We start from the raw sequence: 26,362 nt of genomic DNA, 5'->3' as shown, positions 1-26,362 counted from the left end.
AAAAGCAAGAATATGCTCTAGTGTGGGGATGCAGGCTCCTCCAGAAGTTGGAAACTACTAAGCAGCCTATGAAATCTGGTAGCCCTATCTGGGTAGAGCGGGGAGTCCGAAGAGCCCGCCCTATCCAGGTATGGGTTGGAAACCATATTAAAGTCCCCCATCCAAACAGCAGGGACAGAGGGAAACCTAGACAAAAAAGCCAATCCCTCAGCCAGAAGCACGGCACTATAAGGGGGGGGGGGGCATACCAGGCAAGCAAGAGGATACCGTGCCCGCTTATCTTACCAGACACAAAAACATACCTACCCTGTGGATCCGTCACCACCTCCTGAACAGCAAAGGCCACAGATCGGGATATGAGCAGCGTCACACCCCTAGAATAGGAGGAATGTGAAGCGTGGAAAGACCATCCCACCCAAGGGCGGCGGAGGGCACCTAACATAGTGCCCTCAGCATGCGTTTCCACTAGGGTAATAATATCCGCCCTCTGCTCTTTTAGGTAGGACAATATAACAGTTCGTTTGACTTTATCCCAGAGGCCACGCACGTTCCAAGTGAGAAAGGTTAACCTCGCCATAACACCTGAACAGGAAAAATTAGTGGTTTAGGATACACAGGGATCCCCAGGATAGGCATGGCCCGCACCCGCAGCTCAGAGCCCAGGAGATAGTACCATGGCAAGTTAGCAACATAAGGCATGACAGTGATAGTATATGCAGCAACAAAATAGACCGTACAAAACTCAAAAACATAAAACCCAACCCCCCTCCCAGCCCAGCACACACCCCAACTCGTGTGGGCATTAGACCCAAAACCAGGTACAAAAAACAAAAGCAACAAGGATAACAGCATGAGCAAGCAGCTGTGGGGAGCCCTGCAGAAAGGCAGAGCCCCCAAGGGTGGACAGCAATGCAGTAAGATCAGAGGGGCGAACAATCTCCGAAGAGAAGTCCCAGGGTCGGGACATGGTAGTGAACAGACTTTCGTGGAATAGAACACAGTTTCTTCTGTGGGCAGAGAGGCCTCCCCGCCAGAAGTCAAGGGATCGTTCCAGGATAATGTATAAGGCAACCTTCAGGCGAGGTACTGTATAAGGCAGGATAGTGGTCAGTCATGTGGGGGGAGGATGGATACAGGGGGGGAGCAGAAGGGGAATCCGAACCCCACAGGTAGTGTCAACAGGATACATCAGGACTGTGAATAGGAGACCAGTGCAAAGGTGAAGCACGAGGTGGGGTGCATCAGTTCTCAGTATAGGAGATAGAGCATGCATAACGGGTGATCCCCATCATGGACGTATACAATAATCCGAGACGACAGGAATGGTGGCACAGGAGACAGTGAGGGCCTGTTTGTACACATATTCCAGCCAAAGGGTGATGTATAACAGAAATGGCATAGTGGGTACTCACGGCAGGCCATCCAGCCAGGCCGCTGCAACGTTCAGGTCCTCAAAGAAATGGACTCTGTTCTCACCAGTCACACGCAACCTGGCCGGGTACAGCATAGAGTATTTGATGTTGCGGGTCCTAAGGTGCCTCTTGACATCCCCAAAATGACTGCGCTGTTTCTGGACCTTGGGGGAGAAATCCAGGAAGGCCAGGATGTGGTGATTGTCCAGAGGGAGAGTACCCCGTTTTCTGGAGAGACGGAGAACCACATCCCTTTCCCTAAAGTTCATGTACCGTGCAATAAAGACCCTAGGGGGGGGCACCTGGAGGGGTTTTTTTTAGCAGGCATGCGATGCGCCCGCTCCACCACAAAGGCCTGAGAGAAGGCCTCTCTGCCATAGGATTTGACCAGGAGATCCTCCAAAAATGTAGCAGGGGAAGTCCCCTCCGTGTCCTCCGGTAATCCAATAAAGCAGATATTATTGCGTCGGGCCCTGTTCTCAAGGTCATCTTGCTTATGTAGCAGATATTGCATGTCTCTTGAGGCCTGTTCCACCGCATTCTGGATTGGGGGTAGGTCATCCTCCACCCTGGATATGCGGCCCTCTGTCTCTGTCACCCTCCCTTGCAGTTTCTGGAAGTCCTGGCGCAGCAGGGAGATATCGATTTTGATCTCTATTTTGGTGGTCAGGGACGACTTCCAGTCCGTGATTGCAGCGGGATGGCTGCCTGATCAACCCCCGGCACGGCCGCGGGGGTAGTGGACGGTGGCGGTCCGCCATCTTGGGCCTGCACGCACCCCTCTAGGTGCCTGAATTTGTCCAGCTTTGCCGCTGCCTCGAATGGTCGCTTTGGCGGAGACATGGCCGGCTAAGTAAGGAGAAGGTGTCCGGGGGCAACAGAAAAAGGTATCGCTCAATTGTGTGGGATCAGGATGGAATAGTCGGATGTCGGCTGGGAGAGCTCCTCTCACACACGTCCGCTCACATACAGCTTCAGGCCACGCCCCCTGGCTAAGTTCATCTTTACATAAAAATAATAAATGCACATACTGTATTTATGCAGGTAAAAAAAATGACAATGTACATTTATTTTTTTTAAAACAGGAGCCTGCAAAGTACTGCACCCACCATCAGATCATGGGTGCAATGTCAGGCACACTCTGCCTACAGTTCTGTGGCCCGTACCTCTGTATGGGCTGTCATATTTAGAGCTGCAGGCAGTGTGAATAAACTACAAGCGTGCTGATCAGTGCATCAGCAGGTTAAACTACAAGCCTGTATACTGCCGTGGAAGACGATATTTGTAGTTAATTCATTCACAGGAACCCATGAATGAATGTCATGACAGTGAGGGCACAGCCACACATAGCCACACCATTTTTAAAACTGAAAAGAACCCCTGCCTGCAGCCACAGGGAGGAGGGGGGCAGGAGCTGGAATACTTTATGTGTTTCATCCTAAATAAAGGTGGAACAGATAACATGCTCCAAAGGTGAACTTCTCTCTTATTGTATTTCAAAAGTGAGTGCATTCGGTAAAAATGTGTAAATTCAGCCTAATATAATCAAAATTGGCATGTTTAATTTTCATTTAGATCAGTGATAATGAAAGCATCAGGACACCCAACCAACAACTTGGGAACAAGTATTTTAATATTTACCTCCTTGCGAGCTTCTGGCCCCACATACTGTAGACACTATACTAACATAAAATGGTTGTTTAAAGCTTTGGAAATATGGGCAGAATAAATAAGGACACAATGTAGTATGTGACTAGCATGAACAGTTTTGTATAATTCCCTTTAACAAAAATGTTGCTGATGCTGACGGTAGATCCATGAGATTTCATGTGCCATCCATACTCAAATATAATAATGCATAAAATCACAACACTAAATTTGGCATGGATAGCCCTTGTTCTTTTATTGATTTATATCAATAAAAATATTTTTTCACTCTTAACTTTAAAATATGACCAACTTTATTTTCTTGGGAACAACAAACTATTTTCACAATAAATTATCAATTGCTTAGCTATCAAGGCCTGAGCAAAATTACTTTAAATTCCCCAATCACTAATTAGGCCCTATTTTTTTTTAAAAAAAAATGGATGATATGCCACATACAAAGTGCCTGTGACGAAAGGTTGGGAGAGTAGGCTTGGCTAGCTCTGAAGTAGCCACTGAAGCCTGTTGCCAATCCTGAAAAATCTTGGAAGAGGCTTGTCTCCGCCCCCCCCCCCCCCCCCCCCCCATTGCTACAACAGATGCAACAGATAGCCCCAAAGAGATTTAAAGTAGCAGGAGCAGTAAAAAAAAAAAAAAAAAAAAAGGGGAATAAAGAGAATAAAGAAAGTCCAATAGGTGAGTGAAAGACCCAGTGACAGGAAGTGGGGGAGGTAGAAGGTCACCGCAAGCCCATGGAGGGGGGCCAAAATAATTATTTGTATCTCCAATTACCATTATTTTTCCACTTGATAAATGTCACTATATATATATATATATATATATATATATATATATATATATATATATATATTTTTTTTTTTTTTTTTTTTAAATTTTGGCCGAAGTTCCAATTCAACTTACTCTTACACTTTTTTACTGTACTTAGAGAGGCCCCCATTGGGAAAGACTGGCCTTAAATAACCCACAGCATGAATACCCATAAGGCAGACCAACCATAGAGAAAGACTATGAGGAAATCTGGACATGTGGGAAGACTGCTGAGAGTGACTACTGGTGGAAGAAATAACACCAAAAGAGAAGACCATGTGCAGAAATTACCTTGGAAAGACTACAACGTAAGGGGGTTGTGTGATCAGTAAGAGCAAGTAGAGGATGCTAAGTGCTGTGTGATCAGCAAGTGGGATCAGTAGGAGGGGACACAGGGGCTGTGTGATCAGTGAGAGGAAGGGAAGGATGCCAAGGGCCGTGTGATCAATGAGGAGAATCAGTAGGAGAGGATGCTGAGGGCTTTGTGACCAGCAAGCAGGAGTAGGAAGATAGGATGCCGAGAGCTGTGTGATCAGTGAGCAGGAGATCCCAAACAGTTAGGGAAAGACTAGCTCTCAGAAGAGAATAAAGTTAGGAAGGAAAATTAACAATTAATATAAAAATATAATTAATAATTTTTCCTGAATTATTCCCATCACATTAGTGGGTAACATCCTCAATGGGAATGGATCATGCATTCCATGAACAACTGTTGGGGGGGGGGGGAAGTCACGCAAAATTTAACCAAGTTGTTTCCTTAAAAACAGAGATCCTGAATCAAAGAAAGCAGCTGGCAACACTAGAAGCATCATCAACCTAAAAGAGAATTTGGACCTAGCTTGTCAGGTGCTGGTAGGGGCCACCGCAGAGAAGGATGAAAACATGGGAGTGTAGGCACTAGGGAAGGAAGTTGGGTGACAGAAGAGGGGGTAGAGGGAAAAGTGTTAAAGAGGCAAGTCCTGAGCAGACACATCCTAAAAAATACACCCAGTTTTGTGATGTTGGGGATATTAGTCAAGAAATGGCATTACTGGAGCAAAATGTCTCACCTAGATGACAGGGCAACATCTCCACCCATTAGGAGGTTAGGCAAGGTTACAGAAAAGGATAGACAGATAGTGGTGGAAGGGGACTCTTTTAAAAGGAAAGACAGGGTAAGCGGTCACAAAGACCATGATCATCAACAGTATGTTTACCAGGCGCCCAGGGTGGGTACATTGTGGATCGGATGGACAGATTGTTAGGTAGGGCTAAGGAAGACCCAGCTGTCATGGTACATATTGGTACCAATGACAAAGTTAGAAAACAATCGAGCCTCCTAGAAATTGATTTAATGGATCACTCCCAGAAATACTGCTTGTACCTTGAGCCACACCACAGAGGCAGCAGAAGCCTATGAAACCTTACAAGTGGCTGAGGAACTGGTGCAAGGAGGGTTTTGGGTTCTGGATAACTGGGCTTTTTTTTTTGGGGGGGGGGGGGGGGTCGGTTACTGGCTCTATAGCAGTGACAGGCTGTGCCTAAATGGGGAAGGTGCAGCTCTGTTGCAGAAAAGAAAGGCCAAAAAGTTATAAAAACTTTTAAAATAGTTTTTCAGGGCACTGAGAGAAAATAAGATGGTGCTACTGCAGTCCATGTTGGTAGTGTAACCAGAGTACCTATGATTGATGCGCACAGAGAAAATAATATGCGCCCGTAAAAGATTAAAGGACGTGTTCACAAATGGTAGAAGTTTGGTGAACAAAATGTAAGATTTATGGTGATGGGGCCAACAATGTAAACTATGGGCGACCCCAATCTCCTGGGAGAAACATGGAGACCTATTACCCATTTGCACCACTAAGGGAGGGTGTTAGAGATGAGATGGAATCAATAAATGTGGATCATTCCCTCTCCACCCCTTCCTATGGGAAAACCTGTGGCAAGAATGGTGACCACCTATGTGATCAAGGTAGAAATCCTAACTACAGGAATAATTATGACCATCAGGATTTTTACAGGGCAAAGAAAGGAGGTTACAAAAGAAACATGGACATAAGAGAGGGTCCAGAGGGGGAGACATATTCCCCCCAAAAAAGAAGACGAGTCTAAGGGAAAGTGGCATAATCTCAGTGGTAAAGCACTAACCAAGGAGGAGGAAACCACTTTAAACAGGGGTCTTAAATATGTGCCCTTTCATAATTAGTACATTTCAAACACTTATTGATGTGCGAAAATACATACGAAAGCTCAGTGGCGACTTCAGATATCGTACGCTCTAATTTGAGTAATGCTTCATTAATCAACTCCCCCCCCCCCCCCCCAGGAAATATGCCCCTAGTATATCGTTTTTTTTGAGAGTTGGTCCTGAAAGAACTGGAGGCATTAAAGATTGAAAGGATGGAAGCCTAAAGAGACATAAAAATGAGTATGAAAAGATTATGCGAAAGGAAGGACCTATACATCTGCCCCGAAAATAAGGGGGTGCCATAGTTATTCCAGACTAGGAGGCATGCAGTCGAGAAATAAATAGGTTATCAGACTGTGACACCTATGCTCTACTTATGTCTATCCTGTGCTAAAGTACAAGAAGGAGCTCAAGGCCCTTTTTGCTAGGGGCTTTGAATGTGGTATCCTTACAAGAAAGAAAGGGATTTTCTCGTTCCATTGGTCCCCAGACTACGAGTTATGTATAGTCTGCCCAAAATTCACAAACGTTTGGAGGCCCCTCCATGGTGGCCCATCATCAGTGGGATTGATTCAATTACAGCAAGAGCAGGAAAGTATATTGACTTTTTCCTCCAACCATTGGTGATGGGCACTCCATCCTTTCTTGAGAGAAGTTCAGTGGAGATCAAGCTATCTACTAGTAAAAGCTGATGTGGCACAGCGATCTCACATGAATTAGGCCTAGAGGCCATCCAATATTTCCTCACTCTATAGTTAAGATTCATAGAAATTAAATTTTGGAGCTACTCCAGTTTTCTATGACCCATAGGTCGTACTACTTTGCAAAAGAAGGGGGTGGCCATGGGAGACAAATTTGCTCCCAGTATGGTCAACCTCTTCATGGCCAAGTGGGAGGATGACGGGATTTTTAGCAACAGGTGACCAGAATTGATTTTCTGGAGATGTTGACTGGGCAGATGGAACTGCCCACTCATATAAGGCTTGTAATTTCCTGAATGTCTTGCAGGACAATTGGTGTCAATTGGTGCATGCCCCAACTAGAAATAAGGCTCTGCATCAACTATTATATTACAAACACAGAGCTGATTGCATATGTGGAAGGGATAACTTAGAAAACAGCAAACACAGCGTAATTACGTCCATCATAAATCATAGGAAAGGGAGACATGAGGCTAGGACAAGAAATTAAATCTCAAAAGAGCCAACTCTACTAAACTCCGCTCCATACTTCACGACATTAAATGGAAATATATTCTAGAAACAAAAAACATGTAGGAAAAGTGGAATGCTTTACAAACATTAACTAATGGCATTAGCCAGTGTATTCCAATGGGCAACAGGGGACTCCTAATTTTGGGTCATCTGATCGCTGTGGTGGCCTCTGATTGGCTACCACAGTGATCAGCCACTGTGAAGCCCATCCCTGCGTTTCTCTCTCTCTGAACAGAGAGGAAAGATACAATGTATCTTTCATTTTCCTTGCAGAGAGGGAGAAAAAAGTGTGTATAAAAAAAAATACCTAGATAAAGGTTTGATCTAGGTTAGTGCCAGGGTTAGCATTTGGGTCAAGGTCAGGGCTAGTATATTTTGAGCAGGATTTTTATTAATTAGCATCAGTGTCAGTGTGTTTTAGGTAGGGCGTAAAATAAAAAAAAAAAAAAAAAAACACACAAACTGCGCATTATTGTTTCTGGGCTGTACTATGGGTACAAACAACAATTAACATACACATATGTGGTATAGCTGCAATGAGTTGTTCTTTGGTGATAGGTTATGGTAGTAACAAGAAATATGCAGGCTATTAAAAAAAATATTTTTTTTTACTATTTTGGGCCATTTTTCCTTTGATAATAAAATAAAAAAATAAAATAAAAAATCATGAGATATTCAAAAACATTTACTACTAAATGAAAGCCAAATTTGTCCTATAAAAAAAAAAAAAAAAAGTATAATCCACCTGGATGCACAAAGTAGTTGTGATGATATGTATGCTTTTACTAACACATGTCAAAGTTGCAAAATTGTGCTTAGGCATTAAGATTTGTTTTATCCTGAGGGGTGAACGGGTTAAATAAAAATGGGTGGCTAAACTTAAGCGTAAATAGGTGTATCAAAGATAAAAAAAAAATACTTTAAAAAATATAAGGCGGAGGGGTTGCCGTCAGCATTCCAACACTACAAAGAATCCAATAAGAAATGTAGGAGCATTATGAGAGCAGCAAAAAATGGACCATAATGAGACACATAGCAAAAAAGAGTATAAAAAAAAAAAAAAAAAAAAACACAAAAATATTAAAGTCAGAGTATATTGTCGACATAAAGGATAGTTAGGGGAAGTTGGTTAGGAGTGACAGGGATAAGGCAACTGTGTTGAATACATTCTTCTCAATTTTTTTTTCAGAATGTACCCTTGTGGCGAACAGAAAACCGTATTAAAAAAAAATACTTAAAACATTTAGTCCCCGTTCACATTAGGTCGCTCCGACTTAGGGGGCGACCTGTGAAGTCGCGTGCAGCGCGACTTCGGCACGACTTGCACGGACTTCACATAATGGAAGTCAATGCAAGTCACCTCTAGGTCGCCCCGAAGTAGTACAGGACCCTTTTTCTAAGTCGGAGCGACTTGTGTCGCTCCTAATAGAACGGCTCCTGTACTACACAGTGGGAGCGACGGTGCACGACTTGTCAGGCTGACCAAGTAGCCTGACAAGTCGTACCAGTGTGAATGGACACTTATTGTGAATAACCAGGTCTAGATGGCTTACACCCAAGAGCCCTCAAAGAACTGAGCCAGGTAATTGCTAGACCGGTAATTCCTGATCTTTAAGGACAGTTTACTGTCTAGAATGGTACCAGCTGATCGGCAAAAAGCTGAAGTGGTACCAATTTTCAAAAATGGGCCAAGGTACATACTTGGAAACTACAGGACAGTCACCCTAACATCAATAGTAAGTAAACCATTGGAGGGAATAAGGAACCGTATCCAACAATTTGTTATCTCATTCAAGTATTTTTAAAGATAGCGTAACAAATAATACATTAAGAAATACCATTGTGTTGAGTTCGGTATGGTACATATAATGGGATAAAAACTAGTTGTACATGGCCTACCCAATGACAGTCTGTGTAGCTGAATTCAATGCAACAAGACTATGACTTATCGAGTTGTTTGAGGGACAACTTATGGGTATAAACTCTGAACATAATAGACATTTAGCAGTTCCTTAACGGTATGTTATCGTGGTTATCCAACTGCTGAGTTGCAACTAAGTAACCACATTAGAGATAGGCTTTGCTATCCAAACACAATTGAGGTTACTGAGAGCGAAGGTAACAGGGGTAAGGGGGAAGGGAATCTGGAGAAAGAGAAGGAAAGAAAAGACAGGAAGAAGAAGGGGGGGGGTCCCTGAGATTAGAGCTACCCCCAATGGGGTATTGAAAAGGATATAGGTTTGTGATTCAGCCAAAATTTTGTTGATGAAAATAGTATCATTAGCAGTTACCAGCATGGATGTATATGGGATTATTCTTGCCAAAACAACCTATTAACATTCTATAAGGAAGCAAGCTGTAATCTGGATAATCTAGATAGAATTCCTGGAAGTCCTGTGGACGCAGTGTATCTAGAGTTTGCCAAAGCATTTAATACAGTACCCCATATACGCTTAATTTAAAAATTGTTGGCATTGATGAAAGTGTATGTACCTGGATAGATACCTAGTTACAGGAGCGCATTCAAAGGATGGCGATAAATTGCGCATCTTCTGAATGGTCTGGAGTTGTAAGCAGGGTGACCCAGGGCTCTGTCCTGGGACCAGTTGTGTTTAACTTATTCATAAATGGTATAGAGGAGCTTTTTAAGGTATCAGTGATGTTCCAGTTGCGTTATCTGTACTTGGAGACAGAATTTATAATCATAATATATACTTTTGCCACATTTAACATTCTGGAAAAGTCACAGCAATGGATGGGCATTTTCAATTCTCCCATAAACAGTGTATATTCACTGTAGCAACATCAGTACTCATGCTGATAATAATAATTTCCAGAACAAATCAAACTGGCATTTTATTTCAGGCTATTTTATCCTGTTCAGTGTGGCTGACTATTTCTGTCTCCAGCAGCAAAGAAAATATTTGTTATGGCTATATGAATACTGCCAGTCCTAAAAATCCTGTTTCCATTTAAGACAGAAAGAGGTGACCATCCTTATTTGTGAAAATGAATGTAGAACAGATTTGTTTAATTGTGTTGTTACTCTTTCTTCAGAAAAACAGTATTGGATTTTTTTGCTAGGATCAAATAAAGATTTAAACAAGTCATTTACAGAGTAAGTGTGCCCTCTACTGGATGCATCACATTTGTAGCTCGTTTTCAAGTGCTGTTTTTTAAAGGCTAAGTTCACCTTTAGAAAAAAAAAAAAAAACACTAATTAACATGATTTGGTGGATAAAATGCCTTTAAAATGACAACCTTGTCTCAAATCCTATATTTGTTTCAGACGCTTCCTTCCATGGTGCTCCCTGCATCTTTTTTTGCATGTCTCTGCTCACTGCTCCTGAAATTCATATGGGGCGACAAGTGACCCCGCATCTGTATTTCACTTCTGACCCAATCTAAATTCACAAGGGGAATAGGTTTGCCAGATATCCAGCTATACTACAGGGCCCTGCATTTGACGTGGCTAGCTAGTTGGTGCTCCCAGGCTAGGGTGAAGCCGTGGGTAGGAATAGAACAGGAGCATTCGTTTGTTATGTTATCTTGTTTGCCCTGGTTACGGTCTTCACATTTGCCATCCCTTGCGATGCACCAAATGATGTCAGAGGTCATGGTCTTGACCTTTCCTTTAGTGGATATCTAGCCTTCTCCCTCTCCTATGACACCTATTCTGAGAAACAAAGTTTAGGAATGGCATTTCTAGCAGACATATTGATCATCTCCTAGATGAAGACACATTTTGCCACTTTGTGAATCCATCAGACTACTTACCACTCATCTATTTAGCAGATATAAGATCCTCCTGTCAATGTGTTGGCAGCATAGCAGATTAATCGCTTCCTGTGGACTACCGTAGCTTAAAAAGGCCCTCTCTAGGATACCACTTATTTTGACAACCTATATAATAAACAATTTTTACACCCCCCATCTTCTGTCTCAGCTGTTCAAAGTAAACTCTCCCCCACCATGATGCATCCCCCCTTATCTATGGAAATGGGAAAGTGTGAAGGGTATGACCTTCTCCCCTGCTTAAATTAACATAACCATCCACACCCTTTCACACAGAAGTCATTCATAGCCAATGCATTTCAGGAGCAAGGTTATAAGATCCTCTCATGCTGGTTCCAGGTTCTTGCAGTTCTTCATAAGATCTTCATGCAAACATCCAACCTGTGTTGAAGCTGCTCCTCAGAAGTAGGTATTCTTTTGCATATCTTTTGGATCCAACGTTTTGTCCCGTTTTGGGAGGGTATCAGGCACTTGGTCCTTCAGCTTAATTGGGCCATCATCCCAGCAGCTATTTACTACACCTTAATTGAATGTACTGCTTACCCAATATAAGTCTTTTTTAACAATCCACCTCCTTAATGCTGCCAGGGCATGCATTTCATCCCTGTGGAAACAACTAATTACTCCCCCAGACTCTTTTTGGCTAGGTAAATTGGTGATATTAGGAACACAGAAAGACTTACAGCCTTCTCTATATAGTGGAGCAGAAAAGTTTCCTAATAGTTGGTATCCCTGCATGGTTTTTAAATTGCTCTTCTGCATACCAGGAGCTGTTATACCCTTCCAACCTAGAGATGACTTAAAATCCCTGGATGTTACCCTATGGCTTGTCCTCTGGGATTAGAAGTGTTTCTTTATGAACCCATAGCAAAGTGAGCATTATTTTGCTATTTAACAGCCTGCATTGTCTAGTCCCTGGGCCCTCCCTTCCCATGGTCAAATCTAGGGGGGTGCTAGAGGGGGGTACCCCCCCCCCACGACCTCTACTCTGGATGCTGTGCCTAGCCGCTATACTCCTCCCAGGGTTAGGGCAAGCATGGTGCAGTAGACAGAGGCAGGGGAGCACTGAGAGCTTCAGCAGCTCCCTTCTCCCTCTACTTGTATAAGAAGACAAACAAATGCACAGCAATAAGATGTTGATATAAAGTAAATCTTCTAACCTAATAACTTTCACTGCAAATCCCCTATACTGCCTATTTACTGCCGGGTTGACTGTGTATCTTAATTTCCAATCTATGTCAAACGTTTACTCAACGTTTACAGTGAGCCTGGCAGTATATACAGTAAGGCTGAGCTGAAATGTGTAGTGATTGTTCATCTCTGTTTGTCTGACCTGTCAGCATAAACTGGAGATCGAGATACACAGTAAGTCTGCCAGTAAACAAGGCTGTGTGCAAAGAAAGTTATCAGTTTTATTTTAATTTAACACTTTATTGCTATGCATTTGTCTTCTTGGCTACTCTTAGGCAGGCCATACATTAAGCAATTGTCTTTCCTTTAATGAAGGAAAGAAAATCGCTTGATTCTGCAGTCAGTGTTGATGGGGGAATTCTTCTCCACCACGCCATTGTATTCTGACAGCAGGTGGTTTCTCCACTGTCAGAATACAATGATCACTGCTGTTGGCTATAGCCAGCTGCAGTAGACGCATAGAGAAAAAAAAAAAAAACACAGGCTAGTTGTACTATAGTTAATTGATAGCTCAACTTCAGTACAACCTGCCTGCCCACAGATGGATTGAAATTTCGCTAGTTTCTGCTGAACTGACTGAATTTCGATCCATGCATGGCCAGCTTTAAAAGCCCCTCCCCACCTCCCAGTCTTTTATCTTTCATTCTTATTGCCTAAATTTCAAGATGGGCTTTTGGGACCCTGTAACTTGGGAGACTTTGGGGACTCTGCTTCAAAGGACAGACTCTAGGGACCCTGATGTAAGAAGATGGGGTGCTCTGTGGACCCTAATGTAAGAGAGGTTGACTCTATGGACCCGGACATAAGGGGGTGACTAAGGGCTCTAATGTTAGGGGAGTGACTCTGGGTACCCTGTTGTAATGTAAATGGTTCTGGGGACCCTAATGTAAGGGAGGTGACACTGGAGACCTTGATGTGTGGTGGGGGGTTTCTGAGAACTCTGAGATGAGGCTGAGGAACCCCACGGACCCTGATTTAAGGGAGGGTGACTCTGGGGACTCTGATGTGTGTGTGGGGGGAGGACTCTGGGGAGCCTGATGTAAGGGGGGGCTTTGATGTGAACAGGTGGGCTAATCCTGATGCTGCACTTTATATGTTCTTTTGTATGTTACTTACTCCTGACCTCTGCACTCTATACATTATGATGTACATTACATAGTCCTGACCAAAGTGTTCATTGTCCCAACAGATACTGGTTTTAATGAAGCTCTTCTTTAAGGTAGACTCAGACAAAGTGATCAGTTTTTGTGTGCAGAAATGCATATGTGATGGATAGGTTTACATTTTTAAAAAAGATCCTTTGTTCTGAGGTTTATGTGTGTCTGTAAGACTGTCACTTGTGACATAGTAAGTAGGAGTATTTTGTGAATGCAAGGACTGTGGTAAATGTGTGCAAAGTATACAGCAAGTAGGCACAGATTCTCTTTAATCACCCCCTTTAAGCTCCTTTCATTGTTAGGCAAGATCTGTCCTCTGCCTCACTTACTGCTGACCCCATACACTGGTCCTACAAACTACTGACCTTCCAGCCTCTGCCCCACTGACATTTTTACCGCACCCCCACATTGGACAAGCTAGATCCATCCCTGCCCCTTCCCTGGCCCCACTTTCTCTCCCCTTTTTTTCTTTTCCCTGTATCTCTATCTCTCTTATTCTAGTTTTATCTTAAACCTGGACAAATTGGAAAGTAGTAGCACACCATTTCTCAGCTGTGCTTGAGATTGTTTGTCTTTGTCTTTCCCAAAATAAAGAATTGAAAAAATATATTAAATGCAAATACTTTGCAGCAAAAACTTGCATTTATTTATTTATTTTTCACAGGAGTGTGCGAAGCATTGCACTCATGATCAACTGATTGTGGGTGCAATGCCAGGCTCCTGCAAACTCTTCCTCTAGCTCCCTGACCTTACCCCTATATGGGCTTTCAGTGAAAGAGCCGGAGCAAGTGCTGAGAGCTGCTGCAGGGGATAGGAACTCCCACACACTTTAAAGGAAACAAGCAGGCTCAGCTATGATTTTCTAAATTTGCTAAGAAATGAAAATTTTTCTTCTTTGCAACCATGGCAACACTGGGGGTTTCTGTACACTGATCTGCACACAACACTCCATGGCATTTCCTGCCCATGTTACCTAATTACTGCGTTTCTTGTTTTTCATTTGTAAATTTAAAATATCCCTTAAAGCTGACTTGTCATTAAAAAATAAATTAAGATTACTATCGCTGATCTCTAAAAATGATAGTTTTGATCTGGCTTCTATACTTTTGAGTTATACAACCAGAGCAAACATGCAGCAACTGAGCATCAGAATAAAGTCAGAAATTCTTATACCTACACTTGTTGCAGTAACTCAAGGCAGCTAGCTTTATCGGAAGTTAGCATACAGCCTACATTTTCTCTCGTAACAGTTTTTCTTTAACCGCTTTATGAATAACGTCAAAACAAACCTTAATGGCCAAACCCAATTTTGCAACTTTGACATGTGTTAGTAAAACTGTACATATCATCACAACCACTCAGTATATCCAGGTGGATTATACCTTGTTTTTTTCCAGTACAGATTGGGCTTTAATTTGGTGGTTAATGTTAATGGATATCTCCTGATTTTGTTTTATTATCAATGGAAAACTGAACCAAAATAGTAAAAAATATAATTTGAAATGTAGCTGTATGTTTTTATACTATTACCATGATCCACTACCAAATAAAACTCATAAATGTATTTCTTCCACTTATGACTATCATGGTTTTACCACCAATTTTTTTTGGGTTTGTTTTTTTAACAGATTTCTCCTCTAGCAAGGAGGAAAAGATAGAATACAATGTATCTTCTTTTCTTCACAAAGGAGAAACAACAATGGGGAAGGTTTTCGGACTTCACAGTAGGGTTCTCCCAGCTCTCATTAGAACAAGACACACAGCTGCCGGTAACAACTCAGTTTCAGCGCTTTCAGTACAAACATAAGACCCCCCTGCTCCCCTCCCCCCCCGGTCAGGATACACATATCAGTGCTGCAGTCACTGGCTGCAAACGCTGATCAAATGCTGGTTTTGCAGGATGACTGTTCATCACATACTGGTCATTAGACTGGCTTCTGTTGAACAGGCAGCAGTACACACAGAGCGAAAGTCCGCTGGTTCCTGAACAATTTTCGGTCCGTGTATAACAGTCTATAGGCAACTGCTGTAGAATTCAACTAAAACCTAATTTTAATGTGAATTGTTAGACATGCCAATGTGTTCAGTTTTTTTCGTTTTTGTTTTTTTTTTTTTTCCAGGCTAGCTTGAAAGTGTGCTGGGAAAAACTTGTCTGTTTGTGTTGTGCATTGCCCTTCAACGTGCACCTTATGGCAAAGGCTAGTTATAAATTGAGGTGGTTGCCATTTGTATAGCTCAATTGCTGGATTTGGCGTGAGGATACATTGGATGCTTTCAAGCCGTCATTGTGCTCTTTCTGGGCGTCTCAAGTGTCTCTGTGCCTTTAAGGCGGGCTCCCTCCAGGAAAACCTGCCCTTAATCTATCCACTGCTGTATATGCTGCAACCTGGAGATGCTTAAAAAATATAGCGCTAGGACTGTGGTACACAGAAGTGCCTTGACGTAGGCACTGGGGCTTCCAAACATATTTGCGAATGTGTGCAGCTAAAACCTCTGTTTTTACCATGAATTTTTGGACAAGGTCAATTTGGTTTTTTGCAGGCTAGCTGGTAAGTGTGCTGGGAAACTTTTGTTTGTGTTATGCATTGCCCTTCCATGTGTATTTTACTGAAAAGACTAGTTATAAAGTGGGGCAGTTGCCATCCTTTTGTAATGTAGAATTTATCCATAGCAACCATTCTATTTCTTTCATATACACAGTATTCTTTACAGTGCCAAAAACACAGAAGGTTTACCTTTACTGGAGACCTCCCCATCATAGAAGGAGATACTGCAGCCACATGTCTAGCTGGAGAAGCTAAAATTAAAATCAGAGAGTTAGAAGAATATATTATAGCAGGATATTTAATCATGCAAACACATTTAGTATTGGCTTTTGAATGAAATTCTGTCATCATACATTATATAATTTTGGTGTAAAACAGATATTGACATGGTAAAGATGCAATAATTTCTTAATATACTATTCCTAATTATCGTCAAAGAAATAGAGTGGAGAGGATCTAGGTCAAACACATATCCCAAAATCACAATGCAAGGATCATGATGATTTTCAAATCTTTTGTGGAGACTTATCTATGCCAAAATAATAGCAATGCAAAGGCCTCCATTATATCAATTTGAAAAAAACTTACGTCTGAGGTGCCAATAATCAACAACATCATATGAAAGAACCTAATTGCTGGTAAAGGAAATCACATCTTGGCATTAAATGTATATATTGGATACAAAACAGATCCTATAATGAGAAGAAGTGGTAATCTCCCTAATTTACTAGTCTAATTAATATTCAAAGAAACTGTGCAGAGAGATTCAGGTCAAACACACCTTGTCCTACAAGCACAAGGCAAGGATCATGATGATTTGCATGTATTTTGTGGAGACATATCTATGCTGATATCAGCACTGCAAAGACTTCCATTCTAACTATTTAAAAAAAAACTCTGATGTGCCAATAAAAGTCTAATTCGCCATTAAGATCACTAATATGATGAGAAAAAAAAAAAAAAGTATTTTATTCTTGGTATAACCACTTTAAAAGGAAACCTTTACTGTGAGCAATATGGTGGTCTGCCATAACCCCCCCCCCCCCGAAAATACTTGGATTTTTTTTCTGTTGTGCTGATTCTTTGGCCTGAAGACTTTCTGAGTCAATGACCTAGAACAGTCATACATCATAGGAGCCAGAGTGACGTTAGAACTTTTAACCTGCCTACTTGTCCCTGATCATTGCCTCAGAAGGTAAAAAGAAAACCAGTATGACAGCCAGGTAACTAGCCCCCATATTTTTGACAGAGTTTTCTTTTGAAACGCTTCTGATCATGGACAAGTTCTAACAGAAAAAATTGTGTCCAGAACAGGTGCAACATTCGAAGTAGCCTAATGTCTAGCCTAGATTGTTCTAAGTACACATTTCTAGTGAAGTAATGCACTGAAGAGCTGAGCACATGTAAACTTTTTCTCTTTATGTTACCGTGAGGCATTACATTTGGTCATAGGCGATAAATGTCTCATTGCAAGCTTTAACTCAATTAAGTCTTCTAAACAAAAGCCGATAAAACCACAGTGCATGAAGTTAGCTTGGAATGAATTTGAATAAATCTGAATGCTGAGCCTTTTACACAAATCAGACGTACCAGCCTGAGTAGGCCTGGGCGGCACAGGAGGAGTTATAAGCCTTCCACACTCTGACATATTTTTGGCTTCTTTCCCGCTGTCCAAGCTCCAACTGCTCGGGGTGGTATTCACTGCTGTAAAATAGGAGCAGAATTGACACAAACAACCTTGAATTTCACTGTGGATATTGAAAGTCGGACCTGAATGTGTTATTCTATACAGAACAAGACAGCAGCTCTTCACATCTCATTGTGAAGAAATGTTCTAAAAGTTTTGGCAGGAGAGCAGTACATGTTATGACTACATAAACTGTGACTTTGTAAATTACTTTGTAATACTGAACTATGCTCTGTTGCAGCCTCCATTTACCATACCTGCAAACAGAGATACATTGCAATTTAGTCATACATGGTAATTGTAACCTTCGTGATATTGGGAAACCTACTATACACAAGTGTATGAGTACATAATGATCCCAATAAAGTTAATAAATGATCAGAAATGCTTTATAATGCAGTTAAAATGGCTTCAGTCTCCAGACACTGATCTATGTGTGCAAATCATTCCCCCCTTATCACAAAGAATCTACAGGTCTACAGAATCTCATACAGTTTTGCCAATCATGCTGGTGACCGCTTTTGATACTTGTACTGCTGTTCACTCTATATCTACCCTTTTACGATTAGTATCGGACAGTGATAAATGGGCAGGGTATTACATGTAGTACATTGTAGAAGCAAAGGCAAAACTTTTTTCATCTTGGATAGAGCAAGCGAGGGTTATAACCTTGTATGATTATTTTTTCGCCATCTTTGTCTCATTGTGGAGATTCACCTTCACTTTCTGTCCCATAGCCAAGCAGGAAGTGAGCGGAAATCCCTGCAAATTAAGAGAATCCCTTGGGGCCCCACAGGTAACCAAAACTAGTGTCCCCATTGGAAGATTTCCCCTCTATTACTTTTCTGGGTACAACCCAAAATTTGTCATTTTCTTCTAATGATAATCATAACAGGACAAGTAGAGAGTGTGAATTTCCTGAACGGTGGCACAAAAAGCAAACAAAAACTGACACTCTATCCAAAACTAAAAAAAGAAAACTATTGAACAGTTAAGCTTTCCTTACAGTGTAGGCATGTCTGACTACAAACTTGAAATAAAAGGTATAAAAACCCATAATGGTAGTCTTTTTTCTCACAGTACAGGTTTTCTTTAAGAGTGAATGAATCAGACTAATGACAATACTAGTCATTTAGGTCAATAACATTATTGAATATTGCAGCATAGTGATCAGCACTACACAGGAAAGCAAACATACAGTATTTTCCTGATAAAATAGATCAAGTTGACATCTCTGGGATTTTATTCTTTATTCAATCAACATTGGTCTTCCAAAGAAACTAGTGTGAAGAATGAGGACATACTTGTGTCTACAATTTTTAATTACCAATACAAAGGTCTACAAGAACTCCAGTTCATGGATTTTACACTTACCATTTGAAAACAAAACTTATGATGTTTTCTAATAAATAGTATATCTCTTCATCTTAATTTATAACTGAGGGCTAAGTTATACAAGCAGGCAATTAATATATTTTAGTATTAACTAAAACACATGCATCAAAGTGTCCAATTAAACATGATTTACCTCAAGGAATATCATTGCCTGCGCCAAATACACTGTCTGCTCTTAATCTTATGTCAGTTTCTTTATTCAGAACGTGAATTACGTGCTTTAATGATCAGCAATTAAGATAATTTTGTACTAAAATAACGACTCCCATCTATCTTATTCAGATGGCTCACAGAGGCCTTTTCTAATAATATGAGGGAAGGGACCCAAGTGACAATAATATGGACACTTTCTAATACAAGAAGGCTAAAAGGTGCCATCTTTAACCATGACATTGTATTTGTTTATGTACCTTTCAATACTGCAGCTTCCACCAGCTACCTATTACATAGTTTCACTTCAAGAGGAACTGAACTCTGGAAGCCGTGCCTAAAAAAAAAGGTAGGCAGAGGACCGAGGAGTGTTAAACAATATTGCCTATAATCTCATTGCAGTGGATTTTTTTCCCATTACTAACCATCTGCCTGGTGTCTCTGTGTGGGGACAGCCATGTTGCCTAGAGGCAGGGTGTTGCTGTCTAATGTCAGAGCATCCATCAAGAATAGTGTTGAGCGAACACGGACTGTATTATTCGTGTTCGTACCGAATAATTGGATTTTTTGTACCCGAACACGGACACGGACACTTTACTGTATGTTCGGGTAAAAATCCGTGTTCGGTCGTTTTATTTCCGGGTTTTGCATGCTTTGGCGCTCTTTTCATGGCGGGCTTTCAACAGCCAATCAACAATCGTTTAACTGGTGTGCCTTAAGCCATCCCAGCCATGCCTGCAAATGTCTCAGTAGCTGTGATTGGCCGTCTGAAGCATGTGACCAAGTCTTTATAAGTTCGAGGCAGCCGCAGCGGCGTCATTATGCTGCTTAGATTCAGGGACAGAGCACACATCAACGTGCTGGCTGCTGATTAGGGAAAGATAGGCAGGAAAAAACCATTTGTGTCCGGATAGAATTGAGGGACAGGTCGGAGTGTTTAGGCAGGGCGAGTTGTAGGCATTTTAGGGATAGAGTCTGCTGAATTATATAGGGTCAGTGTCTTCTACAAACTACAATCGATATTGCTGTGTGGGGGGTGGGGTCTGCACTCAATCCTGATCTACGATCTCTTCTCAATCCTGTTAGGGACAGAGTCTGCTGAATTTTAGGGAAACTGTGTTCTACAAACTACAATCGATATTGCTGTGTGGTGTGGGATTGGAGATAGGCAGGTGTCAGTGATCCACATCCATTTTTCTGTGTGTGAGCTGCAGTGAACACAATCTTTTTGGGCTGCAGTGAACACAATCTTTTTGGGCTGCAGTGAACACAATCTTTTTGGGCTGCAGTGAACACAATCTTTTTGGGCTGCAGTGAACACAATCTTTTTGGGCTGCAGTGAACACAATCTTTTTGGGGTGCAGTGAACAAAATCTTTTTGGGGTGCAGTGAACACAATCCTTTTTGGTGTGCAGTTAACACAATCTTTGTGGGGTGCAGTGAACAAAATCCTTTGTGGGGTGCAGTGAACACAATCTTTTTGGGGTGCAGTGAACAAAATCCTTTTTGGGGTGCAGTGAACAACATCCTTTTTGGGGTGCAGTGAACACAATCTTTTTGGGGTGCAGTGAACAAAATCCTTTGTGGGGTGCAGTGAACACAATCTTTTTGGGGTGCAGTGAACACAATCTTTTTGGGGTGGAGTGAACAACATCCTTTTTGGGGTGCAGTGAACAAAATCCTTTTTGGGGTGCAGTGAACAAAATCATTTTTGGGGTGCAGTGAACACAATCTTTTTGGGGTGCAGTGAACACAATCTTTGTGGGGTGCAGTGAACACAATCTTTTTGGGGTGGAGTGAACAACATCCTTTTTGGGGTGCAGTGAACAACATCCTTTTTGGGGTGCAGTGAACACAATCTTTTTGGGGTGCAGTGAACACAATCTTTGTGGGGTACAGTGAACAGAATCTTTGTGGGGTGCAGTGAACACAATCTTTGGGGGGTACAGTGAACACAATCTTTGTGAGGTGCAGTGAACACAATCTTTGTGGGGTGCAGTGAACACAATCATTGTGGGGTGCAGTGAACTCAATCTTTGTGGGGTACAGTGAACACAATCTCATACTGAAGGTTTGAGGGTGCTGCCTGTTCCATACTCCCCCTACTCCTCATCTAGCCTTTTAGGGGTACAAACAATAGTAATTGGGGCCTAGTGTGGTTGTGTACGTGTGATATACATACACTTTTTTGGGATCATATTTTCTATTCCGCTATTTAATCAAAAACCTTTGGGGATCAGTTAAATTGGGGGATAGTCTGTGTTGGTACGTGTGAGAGAGATCCACCTTTCCAAGTTGTTGGGGTTCATCTCATACTTCTGAAGGTTTGAGGGTGCTGCCTGTTCCATACTCCCCCTACTCCTAGCCTTTTAGGGGTACAAACAATAGTAATTGGGGCCTAGTGTGGTTGTGTACGTGTGATATACATACACTTTTTTGGGATCATATTTTCTATTCCGCTATTTAATCAAAAACCTTTGGGGATCAGTTAAATTGGGGGATAGTCTGTGTTGGTACGTGTGAGAGAGATCCACCTTTCCAAGTTGTTGGGGTTCATCTCATACTTCTGAAGGTTTGAGGGTGCTGCCTGTTCCATACTCCCCCTACTCCTAGCCTTTTAGGGGTACAAACAATAGTAATTGGGGCCTAGTGTGGTTGTGTACGTGTGATATACATACACTTTTTTGGGATCATATTTTCTATTCCGCTATTTAATCAAAAACCTTTGGGGATCAGTTAAATTGGGGGATAGTCTGTGTTGGTACGTGTGAGAGAGATCCACCTTTCCAAGTTGTTGGGGTTCATCTCATACTTCTGAAGGTTTGAGGGTGCTGCCTGTTCCATACTCCCCCTACTCCTAGCCTTTTAGGGGTACAAACAATAGTAATTGGGGCCTAGTGTGGTTGTGTACGTGTGATATACATACACTTTTTTGGGATCATATTTTCTATTCCGCTATTTAATCAAAAACCTTTGGGGATCAGTTAAATTGGGGGATAGTCTGTGTTGGTACGTGTGAGAGAGATCCACCTTTCCAAGTTGTTGGGGTTCATCTCATACTTCTGAAGGTTTGAGGGTGCTGCCTGTTCCATACTCCCCCTACTCCTAGCCTTTTAGGGGTACAAACAATAGTAATTGGGGCCTAGTGTGGTTGTGTACGTGTGATATACATACACTTTTTTGGGATCATATTTTCTATTCCGCTATTTAATCAAAAACCTTTGGGGATCAGTTAAATTGGGGGATAGTCTGTGTTGGTACGTGTGAGAGAGATCCACCTTTCCAAGTTGTTGAGGTTCATCTCATACTTCTGAAGGTTTGAGGGTGCTGCCTGTTCCATACTCCCCCTACTCCTAGCCTTTTAGGGGTACAAACAATAGTAATTGGGGCCTAGTGTGGTTGTGTACGTGTGATATACATACACTTTTTTGGGATCATATTTTCTATTCCGCTATTTAATCAAAAACCTTTGGGGATCAGTTAAATTGGGGGATAGTCTGTGTTGGTACGTGTGAGAGAGATCCACCTTTCCAAGTTGTTGGGGTTCATCTCATACTTCTGAAGGTTTGAGGGTGCTGCCTGTTCCATACTCCCCCTACTCCTAGCCTTTTAGGGGTACAAACAATAGTAATTGGGGCCTAGTGTGGTTGTGTACGTGTGATATACATACACTTTTTTGGGATCATATTTTCTATTCCGCTATTTAATCAAAAACCTTTGGGGATCAGTTAAATTGGGGGATAGTCTGTGTTGGTACGTGTGAGAGAGATCCACCTTTCCAAGTTGTTGGGGTTCATCTCATACTTCTGAAGGTTTGAGGGTGCTGCCTGTTCCATACTCCCCCTACTCCTAGCCTTTTAGGGGTACAAACAATAGTAATTGGGGCCTAGTGTGGTTGTGTACGTGTGATATACATACACTTTTTTGGGATCATATTTTCTATTCCGCTATTTAATCAAAAACCTTTGGGGATCAGTTAAATTGGGGGATAGTCTGTGTTGGTACGTGTGAGAGAGATCCACCTTTCCAAGTTGTTGGGGTTCATCTCATACTTCTGAAGGTTTGAGGGTGCTGCCTGTTCCATACTCCCCCTACTCCTAGCCTTTTAGGGGTACAAACAATAGTAATTGGGGCCTAGTGTGGTTGTGTACGTGTGATATACATACACTTTTTTGGGATCATATTTTCTATTCCGCTATTTAATCAAAAACCTTTGGGGATCAGTTAAATTGGGGGATAGTCTGTGTTGGTACGTGTGAGAGAGATCCACCTTTCCAAGTTGTTGAGGTTCATCTCATACTTCTGAAGGTTTGAGGGTGCTGCCTGTTCCATACTCCCCCTACTCCTAGCCTTTTAGGGGTACAAACAATAGTAATTGGGGCCTAGTGTGGTTGTGTACGTGTGATATACATACACTTTTTTGGGATCATATTTTCTATTCCGCTATTTAATCAAAAACCTTTGGGGATCAGTTAAATTGGGGGATAGTCTGTGTTGGTACGTGTGAGAGAGATCCACCTTTCCAAGTTGTTGAGGTTCATCTCATACTTCTGAAGGTTTGAGGGTGCTGCCTGTTCCATACTCCCCCTACTCCTAGCCTTTTAGGGGTACAAACAATAGTAATTGGGGCCTAGTGTGGTTGTGTACGTGTGATATACATACACTTTTTTGGGATCATATTTTCTATTCCGCTATTTAATCAAAAACCTTTGGGGATCAGTTAAATTGGGGGATAGTCTGTGTTGGTACGTGTGAGAGAGATCCACCTTTCCAAGTTGTTGGGGTTCATCTCATACTTCTGAAGGTTTGAGGGTGCTGCCTGTTCCATACTCCCCCTACTCCTAGCCTTTTAGGGGTACAAACAATAGTAATTGGGGCCTAGTGTGGTTGTGTACGTGTGATATACATACACTTTTTTGGGATCATATTTTCTATTCCGCTATTTAATCAAAAACCTTTGGGGATCAGTTAAATTGGGGGATAGTCTGTGTTGGTACGTGTGAGAGAGATCCACCTTTCCAAGTTGTTGGGGTTCATCTCATACTTCTGAAGGTTTGAGGGTGCTGCCTGTTCCATACTCCCCCTACTCCTAGCCTTTTAGGGGTACAAACAATAGTAATTGGGGCCTAGTGTGGTTGTGTACGTGTGATATACATACACTTTTTTGGGATCATATTTTCTATTCCGCTATTTAATCAAAAACCTTTGGGGATCAGTTAAATTGGGGGATAGTCTGTGTTGGTACGTGTGAGAGAGATCCACCTTTCCAAGTTGTTGAGGTTCATCTCATACTTCTGAAGGTTTGAGGGTGCTGCCTGTTCCATACTCCCCCTACTCCTAGCCTTTTAGGGGTACAAACAATAGTAATTGGGGCCTAGTGTGGTTGTGTACGTGTGATATACATACACTTTTTTGGGATCATATTTTCTATTCCGCTATTTAATCAAAAACCTTTGGGGATCAGTTAAATTGGGGGATAGTCTGTGTTGGTACGTGTGAGAGGGATCCACCTTTCCAAGTTGTTGGGGTTCATCTCATACTTCTGAAGGTTTGAGGGTGCTGCCTGTTCCATACCCCCCCTACTCCTCATCTAGCCTTTTAGGGGTACAAACAATAGTAATTGGGGCCTAGTGTGGTTGTGTACGTGCGAGATACATACACTTTTTTTGATCATATTTCCTATTCCGCTATTCAATAAAAACCTTTGAGGATCAATTGAATTGCGGGATAGTCTGTGTCGGTACGTGTGAGAGAGATCCACCTTTCCAAGTTGTTGGGGTTCATCTCATACTTCTGAAGGTTTGAGGGTGCTGCCTGTTCCATACCCCCCCTACTCCTCATCTAGCCTTTTAGGGGTACAAACAATAGTAATTGGGGCCTAGTGTGGTTGTGTACGTGCGAGATACATACACTTTTTTTGATCATATTTCCTATTACGCTATTCAATAAAAACCTTTGAGGATCAATTGAATTGCGGGATAGTCTGTGTCGGTACGTGTGAGAGAGATCCACCTTTCCAAGTTGTTGGGGTTCATCTCATACTTCTGAAGGTTTGAGGGTGCTGCCTGTTCCATACCCCCCCTACTCCTCATCTAGCCTTTTAGGGGTACAAACAATAGTAATTGGGGCCTAGTGTGGTTGTGTACGTGCGAGATACATACACTTTTTTTGATCATATTTCCTATTCCGCTATTCAATAAAAACCTTTGAGGATCAATTGAATTGCGGGATAGTCTGTGTCGGTACGTGTGAGAGAGATCCACCTTTCCAAGTTGTTGGGGTTCATCTCATACTTCTGAAGGTTTGAGGGTGCTGCCTGTTCCATACCCCCCCTACTCCTCATCTAGCCTTTTAGGGGTACAAACAATAGTAATTGGGGCCTAGTGTGGTTGTGTACGTGCGAGATACATACACTTTTTTTGATCATATTTCCTATTCCGCTATTCAATAAAAACCTTTGAGGATCAATTGAATTGCGGGATAGTCTGTGTCGGTACGTGTGAGAGAGATCCACCTTTCCAAGTTGTTGGGGTTCATCTCATACTTCTGAAGGTTTGAGGGTGCTGCCTGTTCCATACTCCCCCTACTCCTCATCTAGCCTTTTAGGGGTACAAACAATAGTAATTGGGGCCTAGTGTGGTTGTGTACGTGTGATATACATACACTTTTTTTGGATCATATTTTCTATTCCGCTATTCAATAAAAACCTTTCTAGGGCAAGATCTTAAATTACAGAAATATGAGGAGACCGTCAAATAAGGGCCGTGGCCTGGGTCGTGGTGCTGCTGGTAGAGCTCCTGTTGCAAGGAGAGGACATGGTCGATCTGTGCCAGCTACACGCACAAGTGAAACACCTTCCTCAAGTGTGAGTAGGCGACAGAACCTGCATCAGTATTTGGTAGGGCATCAAACGCCCCTAGAAGTGATGAGGCCAGAACAAGTTGAGGCGATAGTAGATTGGTTTGCTGCTGACAGTGCCTCCAGTTCCTTCACATTGTCTCCCACCCAGTCTACTGCAGAAAGGTCAGAGTTGGCACCTGCAGCCAATGTCCAACCGTCTTTCACCTCACCCCCTTGCAAATCAGGCCAGCAGTCTGAGCCCCAAGCCATACAGCAGTCTCTTATTCTTTTTGAGGACTCTGTCAGCAGGGTTTCCCAGGGCCATCCACCTAG

The 26,362-nt window shown here is 42.2% G+C and overlaps 1 protein-coding gene across 2 annotated transcripts in view; it reads right to left on the bottom strand.

Annotated features, from left to right (window-relative positions):
• DOCK4 (dedicator of cytokinesis 4) overlaps window positions 1-26,362 on the bottom strand; it is a 529,522-nt gene that overhangs the window by 13,786 nt on the left and 489,374 nt on the right. For both annotated transcript variants that reach the window (XM_082254719.1, XM_082254720.1), the window contains 2 exons: window positions 17,548-17,661; window positions 16,147-16,208 (listed from right to left, as the gene is read on the bottom strand). In XM_082254719.1, coding sequence (XP_082110845.1) covers window positions 16,147-16,208; window positions 17,548-17,661 — 176 coding nt within the window. The remainder of the gene's footprint in view (window positions 1-16,146; window positions 16,209-17,547; window positions 17,662-26,362) is intronic.

Source organism: Pelophylax lessonae (genome assembly GCF_965119305.1).
Source record: "Pelophylax lessonae genome assembly, chromosome: 4".
NCBI lineage: Eukaryota > Metazoa > Chordata > Amphibia > Anura > Ranidae > Pelophylax > Pelophylax lessonae.
Note: the sequence above shows the minus strand (reverse complement) of the source record. Positions and strands in the feature narration are given on the sequence as shown.